Source organism: Motacilla alba, chromosome 3, assembly GCF_015832195.1.
Source record: "Motacilla alba alba isolate MOTALB_02 chromosome 3, Motacilla_alba_V1.0_pri, whole genome shotgun sequence".
Classification (NCBI taxonomy): domain Eukaryota; kingdom Metazoa; phylum Chordata; class Aves; order Passeriformes; family Motacillidae; genus Motacilla; species Motacilla alba.
The window spans coordinates 74,533,336-74,551,848 of NC_052018.1; the positions used below are offsets into that span (position 1 = coordinate 74,533,336).

The 18,513-nt window shown below is 38.5% G+C and overlaps 1 protein-coding gene across 8 annotated transcripts in view; it reads left to right on the plus strand.

Moving 5' to 3' along the window:
* RPS6KA2 (ribosomal protein S6 kinase A2) overlaps positions 1-18,513 on the plus strand; it is a 275,673-nt gene that overhangs the window by 170,713 nt on the left and 86,447 nt on the right. For 6 of the 8 annotated variants that reach the window (XM_038133585.1, XM_038133590.1, XM_038133584.1 and 3 more), the window contains 2 exons: positions 10,532-10,648; positions 14,669-14,750. In XM_038133585.1, the coding sequence (XP_037989513.1) occupies positions 10,532-10,648; positions 14,669-14,750 (199 nt within the window). Of the gene's footprint in view, positions 1-7,521; positions 7,552-10,531; positions 10,649-14,668; positions 14,751-18,513 lie in introns of those variants that run through there. The other 2 variants (XM_038133588.1, XM_038133589.1) reach the window with 2 other exon arrangements.

Genomic DNA, 18,513 nt, shown 5'->3' on the forward strand with positions numbered 1-18,513 from the left:
ATTTATTTTGAATTAAGAGACTGAAGACACTGGTTTTTCCCATACCTGTTAAAGTTTCTCCCTGTGTAAAAGTTTGGCATGATATCTGACACAGGGTTGAGGGTTTGTGGGTTTGCTTCCAGTTTCATGGCCAAGAGCCCTGATTTGCCTGACTTGTGGTGGCAGATCATGGCAGTATAGCCACAGCGGGTAAGAATGTCTCTACAGAAGGATATTGCAATAGTTTGCACAAGTATACAACAGGCCAGAAAAATGAAACTATGAGAGCATCATGCATTGCCTGCTGGAGACTGTAGAAAATCCATAGTGAAAATCGTGGGTTGATCAAAAGCTGGCCTGGAAATGTCCAGTATAATGTATGTACATATGCTCCATACATATGCAGTGTATGTACATATGCTCCATCTAATGCTAAAGGAGTCATTGAGGAATGAGGGAAGGAAGAATTAATATAAATCTGAGCTAATTAGCATAGACTTCCTTTACAGTCAGCAGAAAGAGGCAAGCTTACTAAAAGAAAGAAAAGCCTAAAAGCACCCGTTCTTTTGTCAGCTGTACAGAAGTTTAGACAGCTAACTCAGAGTTTGGTTGTTGAACAGAGTTCAGACATATGTTTGGGTGAATCCTACTCTGGGAATCCTTTCCAGTAGACTTCAGTAGACTGTGGATCAGCTTTGACTAAAGTTTTGCTGCTGTGACTCTGCCATGATAAGTTTGTCAAGATCCTGGTCAACTGACAACAACTAACTTACCACCGCCCTCCCCCCCTTTTTTAATACAAAATCACATTATCCATTGTAAATCTCTGCAAAACAGATTGGTGCAGCAGTCTGACCTCTTTGAAATAAGAGAGTCTTCTAAACAGTGTTGCGAAGGTGTTCTTTGCATCCAGATGGATTTTTTGTTTTGTTTACTCTCGTTCTCAAAATACACATCTTTTCAGTCAGTGTGTGTGCATAATGTATGCTTCTGTTTACTACTGTAATTGTAAACAATTATTCCCTTCACTGAAGAGAGGATGTGTGATAATTTTTTAGCAGCTACTTCCTTGAAGAGCTGCTGTGTGAATCTTTGAGGGACATGACCTAAACTAGAAGTTTCTTAGTAGTTAAAAACCACAAAATGTTACTGGCCTTTTCCTGGGCCAGATTTTCAGTAGACTGCTGAAACTCTGTTTAAAAGGTACTTGTGCATGGTAACAGTCCTTAGGCACTGAAATGTGAATGTTTACAAGTAATGACCTAACAACTCTTAGCCATAGTTGTAATAAAAGTTTACAGCTGAAGAGATAAGTTTTAGTATCCCTTGTTAAATATTTGTCCATGAAACTGGAGCCAGCATGAGATGAGGTATTGTCAGGCACTTTGTGTAACTTTTTTTTTTTAATTTTATCTGCGTGTTTTTTTTATAACTTAAAAAATTGAAGCTGGAGTCTACATAAATAAGCAGAGTCTGGATCCAGTGCATTCATACTGTGTTTTGGAGGCCCAGTTGAGTTACTGGAGGAGGCTGGATGCCCAAGGCCGTTAACCAACTGTGCTGTAAAACGCCTCTGGTCCCCATCATGCTTTCACCCTTTGTTTTGGGAGCAGTTTTGAGTGTGCCAGGACTGCTTACGCATCAGATCATTCCAGTACATATGTGCATGCCTGTACTTTCTCCTCAGCCCAGGAAGATGGTTAGGTATTTGAATTGGATTAAGCTGCTGCATAAAAAGGGTAAAACTTGCATTTCTAGTCATTTAATGTTGCAGTTCTTCTCTTGGTTCAATTCTATGTTGGCATAGGCACAAGCCAGTTGCCTTTGTCTTATGTCCTTTTTGATACTTCCTTTTCTCTCTGCCCTCCAAATCTTATTCCTCTGTCCATGTTGCTAAATTTGTCATATCATCTCTTAAAATTTCCTTTTTGCCATCTTCTCTCTGCCTCATTCAGCTGCTTAAGCCTCTTGCCTTCAGTGCCTTCACTGATCCTCTATGTTGTGAACAGTAGCATTAAAATTAATTTGTATTTGCTTTGATTCCATAATGACCTCACATTAGTCCATTTCCCTATTAATACTCTGCCTGGAAAATGCCACTGAGATAATGAATATCATTACGGCACGTTTTTCCCTAACATGATGCCAGCAGGACTCCAGTTTGTGAAGTACAAGCTGGTTGAACCCTTAGCGGATGCTTGATTTAATTAATGGGAGGACACAAAATGTGCAAGCAGGTCAATATTCCTCTTGGAGACAAAATGATAATTACCAAACCCTACAAGTGATTTGTAAACAGCAGATGGGTATATTTCCTAAACTGACTAATCCAACACTTCAGTAATGCGATTATCTCTTATTACAGCCTTTTGTCAACTCTGCCTCACATTTCAAGATGAAACCTGGTATTTTTCCTTTAGTATGCATATTAAAGATGATTCAGTTCTTTAAAATCACCATCCAAATGCCCCAGGGCTTTGTATTTTCTGCTTACTGTGTTGTGGTGCCATTTACACTGCCGTGGTGGGCAGTGTTTTATTTGGATAATGAAACAGTGAGGAAATGGTTCAAAATATGTTTTGCTTAAGCAGTTTATCTTCCTAGTGCAGCTGGAGTTTTTATTTCACACTCAAATGCACTAGTAAAACATCAGGCACTTTTTTTTCTAGTCTGTGAAGCAGCTGAGTACAGCAATAAGAGAATTGGAGTAATTTAGCAAGTATTTATATTTCTTGAATAGCACCCTTAATATATAGACCTTCTTTACTGTATTCCTTCTTTTTCAAGCCTAATATCATAGTACCTGAGCATTTCCAGTGCCTAACCACACGAAAGAGGAAGATGGCCTTACCTGTATTTCATAGATGGGAAAGTGGGACACAAGGGTGTGGGGGCTACCCGTGTTCTGGAAATGCACGGAGCAGAGGTTGCCATCACATCAGGACTGTCCCATTAGGGCTTTCCTGTGAGTGCTGATGGACTGCAGCAGGTGCCAGGAGCTCTGGGGTGTGGTTGCAGTGGTGGTGGGTGGGGGCATCCCTGGGAGGGTGTCTGGCGGGAGTCACCCAAGCGACTCAAAAGCAGTTTGTGAGTTATTCAGACCAGAGTGCACATGGAACAGACCTGGGAACCAGCCCTGAGCTATGTTGTAATGTAATTATTTTTCAATGCAGTCATAACCCTGTTCAGGTTCCTGTTCATAACCCTGTTCAGTGGGGACATAGAATCATCGTAAGGAAACAAGAATGTTTCTTGTTTTCTGCCATGCATTGGCTCCATATACACTGGAGTTAGTTCCTTGATGAAAGAGCAGCAATTCTGATGAAAGAGCAGCAGTTCTTCTTTTGCCTATTCACCAGCAGAAACAGTCAACAATGGACCTTACAGCTCTTTGGAGTTATAAAGGCTAATGGCACACGTGGAAGCTATGCCAAGTGGGATGTTGGTGAAAACGTTCCTGCTCTTATTTACTGTAGAAAGAGCAACATTGCTGAGTTCTTTATCCTTTAATGGTGTGACTCATTTTGAGACTGTTTTTGGTAAAGTTCACAAATGTATTTGAGTATTTGTAGGGAGCTGCTATATCAGTAAGGCTGGCCAACATTTTGGTTGGTTTTTTTGTTTGTTTGTTTTTGGGTTTTTTTTGGTGACCAGATGGTTCTGCTTTTGTCTTTTTATCCCCTTGCTTTAACATTTTGTTAGGCACTCTTTCTATTCACCGCTCCTGATAAACTATTGCAGTTTGCATAAGAACATCAAAATTAGAGTTAACCTGGCTAGTGATTTGTGTCCAGGGTTGAAAGCTTGATCAAGAGTTGGTGTCTCCCTGTACTCAATGCATATCTGCACTTGGAATAGGAAGATTGTTTTTCTCATGTAACTTTGCAGTCAAAGTGTTCTATGTATTTGTCCTAGTCAGGGAAAGGGTCTGTGAAGACACTACAGTCATGATATAAAGAGCACCGGATTTCAAAATGCTTCAATCTGAGCTAAAGAAGAATTCAGTTCTATGCTGCCTGGTATCTTATGTATACTGGATACATTGCAGATAATTTGTTTGTCCATTACTGCAGTATGAGAACGCCAATTTTTTTTTTCTGTTAATTCTCATGGTGTTCCCACAGGATAGCAAAAAGCAACTATCCCTGTTTTTTGAGTCAGGGAAGAAGTAGAAAAAATGCCTAATTTACTGAGCTGCAAAATCCCGATCAGTTTCCAACACCTTAGAGTATTTTTTAATTGTCTAGATGTTTCAGGTGTATAAGTTCTTTTGAAAAATCTTCCATTTCAATAGAAGTTTCATGGCATTTATCAGCAAACATCTCTTTTGTAAGGGCATCAAAAATCCAGCCACAATACTTCTCTATTTAAATGTGTTTCAAAATCAGAATATAAATGTGAATTCATCTCAGGCAACTGCAGAAGCCCCCAACTCAGCAAGCCTATCTTAGGCTTCCTTCATAGTCATCAGACAGAAATGTGCACTTTTTAGGATGTGATTTCTTTTAAGGATCTGATCTCTTTTAATCATGAATTCCCAGCTTCTCACTATTGACTGCAAAGTAAACCTAGTTCAAAATGTTGTCTCCTGTGCTATAAATGCTTGCATTTATTTAGCTGAATTCAGCCTTTAGTGATTCATCAAAGACACACAGAATGCCTTGTAGGACAAAAGATTTTACTCAAATCTCCAGTATACTGAAGCCTCCACCTCACGGACTTCACTAATCTATCCAGGAGATTGTATTCACTGCCTTTGCTCTCTGTGATTCATCTCTTTCCATTTAGTTTGTTGGACTTCAGCTGAACCCCAACTGTACAGTCATGTATTAGGGAGAAGAAACTAAAAATGTAGGATAAAAAACTGGAGCTGTAGAGAGGTGCTAAAGCGTTTTAAAGAGAGCTTAGTAGTTAACCCTCTCTAGAAAAAGGTATGCTGAATTTAACAGCTGATTTCCACAGAAATTGCTCTTAGAGTCTTTGTTTTCCACTAAATAATGACATACTTGCTGGAATTCCAAATTCAAGATAACACATTCTGTTCACCTTTGTCAAAGATCTGGGACAGAAATCCCAATCTCTCTTAAAATTGTAATGTGTTATTTAACTCCAAATTACCTTTTGAGAAGATAGGTCAGCTTATGCTGGAAAGCCAAATACAGATGTGGCACAATGTCCAGCGAATTCACTGTAAGTTCCATGTGCTTCTTGAAGGGCTCAGTAAGTCCAATTCATTGTTGTTAAAGCAAATGTTTATTTGACAGTACAGAACAAAGCAACCAGGCTCATTTATGGCATTATTGCTGTTTACATCTCTCCAGATGACAGTAGAGGCCAGAATTTGGATTAAAACCCATTTAAAATAGACAATCTCTTTTTCAATTTTTACTCCAGCTGCTGGAGACTGGCTTGGGAAAAGGCTAATGAAAATGCTCCTATACTTTTTTCTTTAATGTAGATACTCGTCCTCAAAGAACTGAATGCAGGCCAGCAATTCATTTCCTGCCCTAGGCAGCATTTGAATAGCTTATTATGTCTGTGACACAAATTACTCTCCTATGGGCTGAGCCAGATTAGAAACTGTGAAACAGAGGTAGAAACCTGGCCTCATCTTTATCAGACACATCCTGTCCTAAGTATTCCCATATCACAGCTTTAAACACGCTTTCTTAATGAATCATATTGTTTTGAAATGTTGTGTTGCCCCTGATACTTGGTAGTTAAATAATTGTGATTTGGGTTTATGGTAGGTGGTAACCTGCGAAATTGGAAGATGGGTGACAAAATAAAGTCTGTATACTGAGCATATGCTGTAGACAAATAATTATTATCTTGAACAACAGGAAAATGTCTTCTGAGTTATCCTTATTTCTTATGTCTTCCTGCCACATTTTCATTGATTTCTTCATTGACCTCAGATCCTAAAGCACACAAGTGTAAAGACCGCAAAGCTTGCACATCAAAAGTGCGCATATTTTTGTTGGAAAATGAAGCTTTACCCTTTACACCAGTCTTGGTGTACACCAAGTACCTGTACACCAGTCTTGGTCCTCTGCAACTGAGGAGATGATCAGGCAAGGAATTGACCTAGGAATCCTTTTTTGCTGATTTTTCAAAACAATAATCATATGAAATTAGTAGCATGGCTTTTTTGCATATGATATGCTAGCATACATTTTTCTGTTGGTAAAAGTAGCTGATTCTTGGATAATCTCCCCCTTCTGATAGTTCAGGAAGTTTTGGTGAGGAAAGTTTTTTGTATGTGGGTGAAATATATCTGGCATTTAAGGTGGTCTCTTTGCTTTGTGACCTTAGCTCTGCTTTTTCAGAAACTGGTTGGGGAGTAGCCAGACAAGATTCCAAAAGCTGTTAAACCTGTCCATTTTCTAGGAGGTATTTTTTCCATAATGTTTGCTGAGAGGCTGTGGAGCAGGCAAGATAGTAAATTGAATAGTTGCTCTCCAGGAAGGCCTGCCATTTTGAATGACTTTTTGTACTCCACTGCCAAATCCAAACCTCTACACTTCTTGATCCTACTCTGACATGAGACAGTGGGTTGGGAAGTATCGTTGCAGTTAGAAGAGTTTTCTGTGGCTGCTCTCAAGCAGCCACTGAGCATTAGTGCCTCTCTTCAGGTTGCATGAACAAGTCTTGGAGCTGAGACCAAAGCTACAGGAACCTGTTGCCTTCCAGAAGCACCAAAGCAGATGTATCTGTGCTATCCACAGTCATGGGGCAAGAAGAGATGCTCTCTTCTCCTATGTCCCAAAGGAAAAGAGATCAAAATTGTCTTTCCATTTTAATAGTGAGTTATTTTATGTCCAAACCTTCTGCCAGCTTTGGGGGAAGCCTTTAAGTGAGTAATGCAGTAAAGAACCAGACCCAGAATAAGTACTTTCTTGTAACATAGAGAAGCACTCTCCAGTTCTCTTTTATCCTTCCAGTTTATTGCCCTCCCTTCTCTAGTCTATCCTGCCTCACCATGTGCTTTCTTCAAGCCACCAAGAACACCCATCTGACTTTTGTAACAGGACGATGTTTTTTGTGTGACCATAAATATTTAGAGAGGTTTACAAAAGATGGAGCTTCATCAAGTCAAGCATTGCTGCTAATGCAGTGTGGAACAAATCAGCAGGGAGCAAGAGCCTGGGCTGGTGTGCACAGCTGTTGCAAGATCAAACTGTGGAACATTCCCTTTTGATTCCACTGAGTTCACTGATCGAAACCAGTTTTGAAGTTGTCTGGTTGTTTTTTTCCAGAGTGAAATCTTTTCAATCAGATCAGCTTCTTCAGTGTGCAGGCTTTGCCTGTGTTGTAATTCTCTTGTCTCAGTTTTATTGTGTTACGCAAATTTCGGGAGAAGATATGGTGCACTTGCTGGAATAGTGAAAAATAAATCTATATTAGAGAAGTTTCTAGTATGCAACCCAGACCAAAATAGTTGGGAGTCCTGCCCAAATATACTTGTGCTTTGACAGGTTTGGTTTCACTCTGATCATCAATACCTGAGAAAAATTATGCCAGATTCCATATTAGCATAATACAGGAAGACTTCAAATGAGAAAATCCCATGTAAGTAAGAATGTAAATAAAGACTGTAAGACTGTTTGGTTTGTGCTGGGGTTTTTAGCTGGAAAGGTTAAACAAACAAATAGAAGTTATTCCATGATTTATGCAGCCAGTAAGTAACAAGATTATAGAAATACATTCAAGGCAAATGGGTGCATGTGTGCAAACACACCAGCCTGTATTTCTTTTAAGGATCTGTGTCTGTCTTCAGTCTCAAGCACTGCCAGTTTGGCTTTCTGCTCCAGGGGGAAGTGGATTTGCCATACCAGCTAAAATACTATCTACCTCTTGGACAGCTCACAAGTGACACCACTGTGGTGATGATGGGTGAAAAAACAGCTGTCTGGCATGCTTTTTCTTCAGTGCTGCCTTGCTGCCCCTTTCTAGCAAGGCAACCACAGGAAATCCACAGGAAATCCTACCTTCCTAGAAAAATATCCTGCTTCCTCCTAAGGGCATGTGGAACAGCCAGCTCGACTGGACTGTGGGCAAATTGAAAGAGAATTATCTTTTGTAGGAAGTGGCTCAAGCTTCAGCATTTGAGACACTGAAAACCACAGTGGACAAAAACCAGCTGTTTGGTCTGATCAAGTGTCAGTGATATTTTGGGCAGGACTGTTGAACTAGATGACCCCTAGAAGCCTCTTTGAACCAACATTTTTATATTTTAATAACCACAAAAAATCATCACAAAATCTAGCATTTTTCTTCTGTCTTGAAAATCTGTGCTTCTCTGAAAAACATTGCTAGGCCTTGTATTTGGTTCCATTTTTTGTAAATACTCTTTTTTTCCCCCCTGAGCTTTTAATTAAAGATGCATATAATTAAAGTACTGTTTTTATTGCATGTTATAAATTATTTATGCTATTCTACGGAAGGGCAAGAAATTTTTAAGCATTCTTCCAGCAAGCTGAATTTTCATTATTGTAATACTTTCAATATATTCCTGTAACTGAACATGTTTCATCAACCTAAAGAGGTTATATTAAATTTAGTAATGCAATGAGAGATATGCTTGGGGTTGTAGGTCTTTGACTTTGATGAGTAGTATGAATGGGTGAATTGAAACTCACTCATCATTTAAATTGCAAATGTAGCTGAAAGTGACTTCATAGTTCATGCTGGAGTACAAAATTATTGAAAAATATTATATATTTAATATCAGAAAGTATGCTATCTCACACAGCAATTAAAGTAAGAAAACTGCACAGAGAGGTCTTGGCAGTTCTGTACTTAGAAATCCTTTAAACCTCTCTGTGAAAACTGTTCATTGGTTTAATGCATTTCCTTTCAGGCAAACCTTTAACTATAGGAATTAGGATCAGAAAAAGGAGTTGCTCTGAGATGATGATTATTTTCCATGATTGTGGTAGCATGAATGAACTACAGGTAGTGTTCCAAACCAAGAAGAGGATATAGTCCACTGTTCCAAAGTATGTGAGTGTTAAGAAGTAGAATAGGGAAGAGGAGGGTTGAAACTACAATATAGAAAGTAATCTGGGTAATGCAAACCATGTCTCTGACAAATTACAGCTAGTAGAAAGTGATAACAATTTTTCTGGAGAAGAAGGAAATCAAAACTATTCTTATTTAGCACAGAATGTGTTTTGGCCAAATGTTTTTGGGGTTTTATGCATTTTTATTTTTAGGATGTTATTTCTATTTTCTCAACATTAATTTTTAAGAGTGGGAAATGAATGTTGTATTTCTGGGTCTTATAAGGATTTTTTAGGGGGAGAAAGGAAAATGGTAGGAAAAACCCACATAAAAGTGTTTGTGAGATTGCAATTATTTTTGCTGGATGCAGAAATATTCAAACTTATTCCTATATGAGTAAGTCCCTTCAAACAGGGAGATGATAAAAAAAAAAGGTTTGTACTGAAAATCCATATTTTTGCTGTGGAGAAGTTAGAACAAGTAGTTTAGGGAAAAAAAACCAAAAACAAACAAAAACCCAACAAAAAACCAAAAACAAACCAAAAAAAACCCCACCAGAAAATCCAAACAAACGAAAAAGCTCAAATGTAGGTATACAAAGCACTACAGAAATAAAAAGCTGTGTAAGTATTATCTTTCCTTATCTTTGTGTCCTTGAGGAGCAAGTTCTTTCTTCCAGGTTTCTTTTCAGCTCAGTGACTTTCTGGGTTGCTGCAAACTCTGTGCAGTCCCTCTGGGTCTCATGTGACCCAGTTGCTCTCTTTTTAGAGGAACATACTAAAATAACATGGAACAAAAAATGAAATAAATGCCATATGTCACAAGATGAAGGTCCTAGTTCTGCTGATGTCTTTGAGGAATGTGCATCTATTGACAGAGGAAAGATTTTGACAAAAGAACCTGGACAAACCCAAAGCATAAAAAACGAATTCTTGCAAGCAACAAAGCAAGTGTATTACTCTTCTCCCACCACCACCTCATTTGATATCTAATTGTTAATTTGTCTTCTGTTTTAATGGTTACCAGTAGTAACATTCCAATTTTTGAGGTAAATAGGAAGAGACTCTTTTAGCAATGTCTTTCCTTGTTGCCTATTCATTAGAAGAATTACTGTTTAAGACTAAGGAAGCTTTTTAAGATTGACTTAAATGATGATTTGAGGGGAAGCTGAGAAAGTATGTAGAGAGAAGTGTGACAGAGCCTCTCTAGTGCAGATTTGAGTACCTGCTACTCTGCTATCAAGGTCTCTGATGGGCACACCAAGCTCTGCGGTGTATTTTTGGCTTCAGCTTGTGTAATCTGTCTTTATCTAGTCATATCTTGAGGCTTAATAAACAGAAGTACCAGGTCTGGATGTCCTGACAGCTACCCTCCCCAGATCATAACAGGCCCGTGGAATATTTAGACAAGCATTTGTTTCTGTTTTCAAAATTTGCTACATGATTGTAGCATTACAGAAGACAAGATTTTAATAAACAATATGTTTCCTTAAGATAATGGCTCTGATTTGGGGGTTTTGTTTTTTTGGTTTTTTTTTCCTTTGCAGGAAGAAGGTATCGTGAAGGAAATAGACATCAGTCATCATGTCAAGGAAGGTTTTGAAAAAGCAGATCCCTCTCAGTTTGAACTGTTGAAAGTATTAGGACAAGGTTCATATGGAAAGGTAATTTTTATTGTCATCTAATCATCCAGAGCAACACTGAAAATATTGTGTCCTTTGTCTGAGTTCATTTACACTGCTGACGTTGTCCATATATAAATTATATTGTGAAGGCAGATAAGGAAAACCCTTCTCTCTTTATTCTAGTAATGCTTCAGTCTTTTAGCTGGGTTTCTGCATATGAACCAGTTTAGAAAATAGCAGCTATGGCCCTGGACCTGGCCTAATGAGCACAAGTGATTGTTAGTAAAGCATCACTGTTTATAAACCGTGATACACGATATCTATGGATTATCTGTCCACCAGGGAGGTGAGTGTGCCACTGCTGCTTGGTTGGAGGGTGTAAATAGGAGCATTCAAAGACTTGAAGAAGTTAGCTGCACAGTTCCCACTGAGGGCAACTCAAGGACATTTCTGAGTCCCAGACTTCTGTTTAGTTCACACTCAGAGACCTTGAAAGGTCCTGGAGATAAACCCCAGTGCAGAATACAGTCATCATTATAGCAAGAGCATGGGGAAAACCCCTGCCTCTCGGACCACAAGCTAATTTGTGGAGCAGTAACATTTGCCACGTATCTTAAGACTAAGGATTTTGTTAATTCCAAAGACAGTTCTTCAGCAGGGCATGTTGGTTAGAAATGAGAACAGGAAGGAAAGATGGTGAGAAAGAAGGAAGAATCAATTCAGCCTTAGTCTTTCTGTGGTTTAAATAAGACATTGAAACCTTTGGAACAGTAAACCTAGCTGAAACTAGGCATCAAAGTCCTTATGAGTAGTCCTTATAATAAGTATGTTATTCAGGACATATTTTCTAATCAGAACCTTTATTTTTATTCCTAAAGGCAGCTATAGTAAGAGTGTTTATCAACTTTCTAGTTATTCTAGAATTAAATTGATAATTAAACCTATGAGATGTTCCCTGAGATGAGAGATATGAAGAAAGTTAACATTCAATACCAAGTCTTGAACTCAAGAATTTCTTCAGATCACAGTATATTTAAGTTTTAAATATTAAATTAATATGAAAAAACAAACAGATCAAAATTAGGTTTACTATGGGACTCAGTGTAAGAAGGTGCAGAACAACAGAAAGAAACATCTTCGATAAAAGTAACAGAGGCAGAATAGTTGGTTTTCATATAAAGGCAGTAAAGATTTTAGAAATGGTTTGCTGGTTATCTTTGATTGTATTGATGTATTTTCAGTATTGTTTGAGTTGGCCTTCTACCCTTAGGCATTTTATAAGCAAAATGTGCAATCACTTCCCAAAAGTAAGTCTGATTTCTTGGGCATCAGAGTGGGAGTGTGGACAATGTACCTGTCTGGAGCTGCATGTAATTACAAATCACTTTCTTTATCTTTTGTGAGAAACATCAGTAAACTCCCTGGAGCAGCAAAGACATGGGGAAGAGAGGGCTGCTCTGTGTTTCTTATGCAGTCTCAAACCACCTACATTTTCATCACCTTGGTATTTGAGATAATGGTTCAAATCTGTGTCTCTGAGGATGCAAACCATTAAGTTTTCAAATTATTCACTCAAGAACTAAATAATTAGAGAAGATGTCTTTGGTGTCAGAGGGAGTACCTGCAACACTTGTGAGATGCAGGGCACTTGCTTAGCTTTTTAGCTCAGGTTTTGGGTGATGTACCAATTGCTCCAGCTAAGGGAATTTTGCTAGTTCAAATGTTAATAATCTTAGAAACACATCAAACTAGAAAATTGAAAGTCATGCTCAGCCACATGCACATGCTATTCTGACAAACTAGTATAGTTCAGCTAATATAATCTGTCAGTTTAGCACTTCAGGGTTACTTGGTGGTTTCAAGAACAATGTGTAGCATTACATTTAAGAACAATCAGAAAGGTGACATCATTTTGCAATACAGTGCATTTTCATTTGTTCTGTTCCTTTCTGGTTTGCTGGTTATTTTGATGTCCTCTGAAATAGTATATAGTGTTCTTGACTCATCTCTTTTGGAGGGAATGCAGACAAGTGCCCTGTCCCATGCTACAGTGAACAGCTGACTAGTGACTGGTAATGTAAATTGATAATTTTGCTTATTACACCAATGTGGGTAGTACAAGCTTTGCAAGGTTATAGGGCCGACAAGATATTTCTATAACTGCAGCCTAATATTTCTGCAGATGCAGTATGCTGTGCTGTTTTATGTGCAGTGCTGCTGAAAAACATTGTCTTAAGGGCTTAGGGTTTTGTTTTTCTGGGGTAAAGAGCTCATAAATGTTTTTTTAAAAATAATAATACAGCAAAAAATCTAGTGTCTGGAAAAGCTTGCTTTTGACTTTCTCCTCCTTTTCAATGTAATACAAAAATTAAATCTTTTACTTGACCTGGACAGAAAAACATCCCAACTTTCCTCTGTAAACTTCTAAATGGATTGACTTCCTGTTAATACTGGAGCAGCTGAGCTTAATTTATCATTAATAACAACAAAAACCACTTCAGAAAGTGTTACGTGTACCTGTTGTATCCAGATTTCATCATTTTTTCCTACAGTTGTGAGCACTGGAGGTGTTTATGTGTTCATCAGAGTAGGAAGCAGGAGCTGGGAGTGAGAAGCGTTGCCCAAGCTCGGCTGGTCAGGGCAGCTGAGCTGAGGAGCTGTGACTATCTGCTGTGCACAGGAAACACCTTGACAAGGAGAGGCTCACCAAAACCCTATCAGATCATGTCGTACTAGTGTTGCAGCTGTGGTGCTGTCAGATCTGAGAGTCCTGATGAAGTTGTTCAGAGAGAATTGAGAATTTACCTTTTTTTTTTTTCTTTTTTTTTTCCTTCCCAGCTTCTGTACCTGGTTGGTAACAGTTGTTCTCCCTTCCCACAAACCTTTCCTCAAATGGGTATGAGAAAATCCAACCTTCCAATCTGTTTACAGATTGGAGTTTTTTAGGAGGAAGAGTCTTTCAACATGCAAAACTTGTGCTAGAAACATACTCCTTCCTTATTTTTTGGCTTTTTATCAGTTAACAAAGTGGCATGGTTCCTGGATAGGCAATTAATAAAATAATTGGAATTTTAAATCCAAATAGACATTTATTAGTTAGATAATTTCACAAAGCCTTTGTTAATTTGTATATTAATGAGTATATGGGACTGTATGTATGTGGGACTTTATTTTTATTTCTACATTTGGCTTCTGTCCAAGTAACACAAGTCCTGAAATAAAAAAATTTTTAAAAAGCGACCCTGTTGCCTGACTTCTGAAGTCCTGAGAATTTCTAAGGTCACACTTCTGACCTCAGGAGACAGAATGTGTCCCGGAAAGCAGCTAAAATAGTTGCTTATTTTATTTCCAATTATTGAAACACTGATAATCTTATCAAGACCAAACTGAACTGATCCTGTTGTTCACTACCCCTCCAGTTCCCAGATGCACTGATGGGAAGATAAGAAATATTTGCATGTAGTACAATAAAAAGAGTACAAGTTTAACTACAAATTCTATTTTATTTTAATTAAAATTTCACACTGTCAGAAGATGAAGCATAGGAGACTGTAACAGGAAAAACTGTCTTTTTCTATAATAACAACAGATTTGCAGCTGTATGAACTTTCTGCTTCATCTGCATCTTAGGCAAGTTGCTATTCATGACTTATGGCATCAATGGCACAAAATTGATTGTTTTCTGAAATTTAATTAATGGCAATAATTTTAAGACACTGCACATTCCTAGACACAAAGGAGACTTTTTTTTGGTGTAAAACTGGTCAGAATATGAAGATATATGTGCTTACTGGTTCTAATTTTTCACCCATCTTTAACTGAATATATGAGGTCAATTAATAATATCTAAAATGGTTTTTTGCGAGGTGGTAAAGGCTTAAAAATAGAAAATTTCCGAAGCTAGCTCAAACAATTGCAGGTGAAATAGATAGGAAATGCTTTCAGCAAGTAATTTTCATTAGATTTCCTGAACTATAGTATCTATTCTCCTGTCAAATGCAGTAAGTCTTGTAAGTGGAAATTCAATACTAATCTATACAAAACATTTGCTTTTAACAGGTATTTCTAGTCAGGAAGGTAAAAGGATCTGATGCAGGCCAGCTTTATGCCATGAAGGTACTTAAGAAGGCAACTCTAAAAGGTAAGGATTGGGACAGTGGCTGCAGTCTATATTTCTGTGCTGCATAGTAGTTTATTTTTCTTGCTATTTTTCACATTGTTGCTGATTTGCAGTATATGAATGCATAAATATGTCTGCCATCCTCCAAAATTCTGCCTCACTGTAGGTGAATATTCTAAAAAGAACTTAAACATATGTTACATATACAGTGTGAGAGGAGTAAAACAGAGGTTTGTAGCTTCCCAGCTGCGTGCTTGCTTTATTTTCTTGGTGTTATTTTTAGGACTTCTATTTGGTATATATTTTGTATTTAAGTGTCACTGTCTTTCTGTTGCTGAAGTAAATAAGATATTGCTATAGTAAAACCTGGCTCCTGCTGGGCAGAATGGCCTTCTCAGCTGGTCCTTCTCTCTATGTGCCTGAAAAGCCATGGGAACATGTTTCCAAGTGTGAGGAGTCATTCTGAGACCATTTAGATCATGCTGTTTCCTAGCTGATGGGCTGTGGGAGGCCAGGGCCAAATGACTGATGTTTAAAGCTGGTTATTCTCTTCTGGGGCCACTGCCTGCTACAGACAAAAAACAAATTGGTAGTCAAGCCCAGGACTGAAAAGCAAAGAGAGGAAGGTCAGTCTCAGCTGAAGTCCTTACTGGTTGATCCTGCACAGACTAAGGAGGATGCAGTCATCTTTTTGTTTCCCTGACCTAGCACTGTTCTGATCTTTCCTTCAAAAGCCTGACACTTCTTGCAGGTAAAGAGGAGAGCATTCGTTTTGTCTGGAGCAGATATTTTGCTTTGTCTTGGAGAGTGTGGTTTTGTGCAATGCAGTGTAGTGTCTAAATTTCTGTCCTAATGCAAAGAATAATCATTAAGTGACCCCATAGTTCTGATCACTTGAAAATCCAGATTTCTATAGCATGCCTTGCTTTGGAGAACTAAAATACAAATAAAGCCACCAGTTAAGCAAGCTGGAGCTACTGCAGGTGGTGTCAGGCAGAGCCAGCCCCTCTTCTGAGCACTGGTTAAAATGGGGAACAGGCACACCAGCCATTTAGAAAGTCCTTTCCCCTCAGAAAGCCTTTTCAGGGAAACGTGAGTTTGAAGCAATGCTGGCGTGCTTATCTTTTTGTTTGGAATCCAGACGGGACTGTTTACTCTAGCAGAACGGCCCAGGGTAAATAAACAAACAGTACTGGACATGAGACATGCAGGGTGATAGCTCAGGCCTGTGTGCATCACGTGTATGGCAGAGTGATCCTCTGACTCCTCAATCAAGAACTGGACCATGAAGTGCCCAAACTCAGCTGAACTTAGATGTCAGAGTCTTCCCCACTGGGGAATGACATCTTCTGATGGTGTCTGAGCAAGGTCTGTGTAACCCCTCGGATCTCAGGATGTACCAGAAACTTATTCCTGTTTCTTTTGCCAATACAGTTTTTTTACCATAAGGGAAAACTGTGTATTCCCTCTTTTTCTGTCTAACTCTAAGGAGTGTTTAGCAGGAAGAGCTTTTGCACAGGGGATGGCTTTTTTTTTTTTCATCCCCAAACACTTTATTGTTACTTTATATTTGATGGTGAAATATGTAAAAACATTAGATTCCACTGTAAAAGAAAAGACTTTTATTGGGGCAGTCTTTCAGGAAATGTCAAAATTCAGGTTTTAAAGTACCCAGTGTGTTCCATCAAGTTTCTCTTCTGTCAAGAACAAGAATCTTTTTGCAGTTCTGTGGTTCTTTATAGCACAGAAAGGCTATTTATTGTCTTCTCAAGTATGGGTCACAAGATCCAAAAATTGAGGCTACTTTGTGATTTTGGTGGATTGCATTTTTCTCCCATTCAGACTACTTAGCGCTCTGACTTCTAGCTCTGGATTTCCCATTAATCTCAAGATAACCACCACAGGGGTAGGAACTAATTTGTCCACACCAGTTTCTACAAATAAGTTAAAATTGACAGCTGTTTAACTCAAAGTGCAAAAATAAAGACAGAACCCCATTGCAAAAATAAATCCCAGAACCCCTGGCAACAGGGTGAGACGAGCAACAATGAGGATTGCTGCCAGTAAGCTTCCATGTAACTTTCAGCACAGAGATGATATTTCTGACAGCTTAATTTCGTCTTTTAAGTAAAAATGCTGTATTATTGCTGACTGTCTACACTCAAAAAGGCTGGAAGTCACTCCAATTTGAAGTATTTATTACCCTGTCTAGCAGTGGGAGCAAAGCTACAGGTACGTTAGCACTGTGTTCAGCATTTGCTGACAAAAGGCACGCTACCAGACAAATTTCTGAATGATTTTGCTTCCTGACCTGCACTCTGCGCTGGTACCACATGGAGCAGGAAATTCAGAGCTCTCCAAGCCAATTCCATTGGCAATGGCCAGACAGTCCTAAATGTTACAGCAGTTATTTTCTATAGTGAAACAAATTTGCAAAGCATGTAAATGGACGCGTCAGAAAGAAAATAAAAGAAGATGGGATAGCAAAGCTGATTTCTTTCCTGGATTAGTCTGCAGAAATAAAACCTGGATAAGTAAGAGACCTTCAGGAGTGATGGTACTTGCTCTGAAGAACAGCCAGAGTAGGTCTTGTGGAGTAATTTTCTGCCCTGGGAGTAATTTTCTGCCCTGGGAGCCTGACTGTGGCCGTGGCTGGCTGGGAATGTTTAGGAAGAAGCAGAAGTATAAAATGATGCTTTCTCCAGTGAGCCTGTTGCCTCCTGTCCCTTTCCAGGGTAGTTGCCCCTTGTTAGCATGATCCCAACTTCAGCAACAGCAAAGGTTTGTATAAGAAGGGCGCAGCAAGCAGCAGCAGAATTCTTCAAGCGTTTCTTCAAGCGTTTACAGTTCAAAAATGGCTTTTTATACAAAAGAGACTTTGTAGATCAATCAGATGTGTAGATTTGAGCTTGAAAAAGATCTGCTAATCAGCAGGACCACTCCTGCTGTGAAGGGATAATTAGGCTTCAGAATATTACAGTTTAGATTGTAAAAGTTTGCAGAGGCACATGCTGTACACATGAATGTTTGTGAAAATTAAACTAATCTTAAACTCATGAAAGTTTATTTTAAACATAGGGTATATCTGAATAAGCGCGTGTAACAGCAGATCCTTGAAAGGGAAAAAGCCATTGTTACTTTTTGTTGAGAGCATTGCGCATTGCACCATGCTCTCTAAATCAGAGCATTCCACATAAGTTTCTTTCCTTTCTGCCTCATTTCCTTCTTCAGGAGCTTGTGGGTATCTGAATTTAAAGCAGAAAGCTTTCTGAAGAAACTAGATTAACTGTTTAATTCTGATTCTAATTATTACCTTTAGGAAAGCCTTGTTCAAAATGTTTAAGGATGTTACGTGTGTTAGGTGCCAGATATGGAATACATCAGATTTAAGGCTGCAGGTGTGTGTAACTCTAACTTGTCTCTCTTTCAAATGCTGTGTATTACATTACATTACCTTAATAGCTTCCTTTGCAAATATAAACCCTTTTGGGGGCATCTAGGTGCTCAAAGATATTTAGGCCTTTAAATACCTTTCAGGAGTGAGACTTTTGTCCTTCAGAATGTCATTAAATAGTACTCTTAAAATACCATATTAAAATGTTGCTTTCAAGTCTTTGCTGTACTCTACTTTTTCATTAAAATCAGAGTTTTAAATAAAAAAGTCGACAGAAAATAAAGTTGATCTATATCTTTAAACACTTACAGAGATGTATCAGTGAGTTTCTACTGACCATCCCGAATACATTGTAAATCTGAGGGAACAAGAAATAAACCAGTGAGTGCT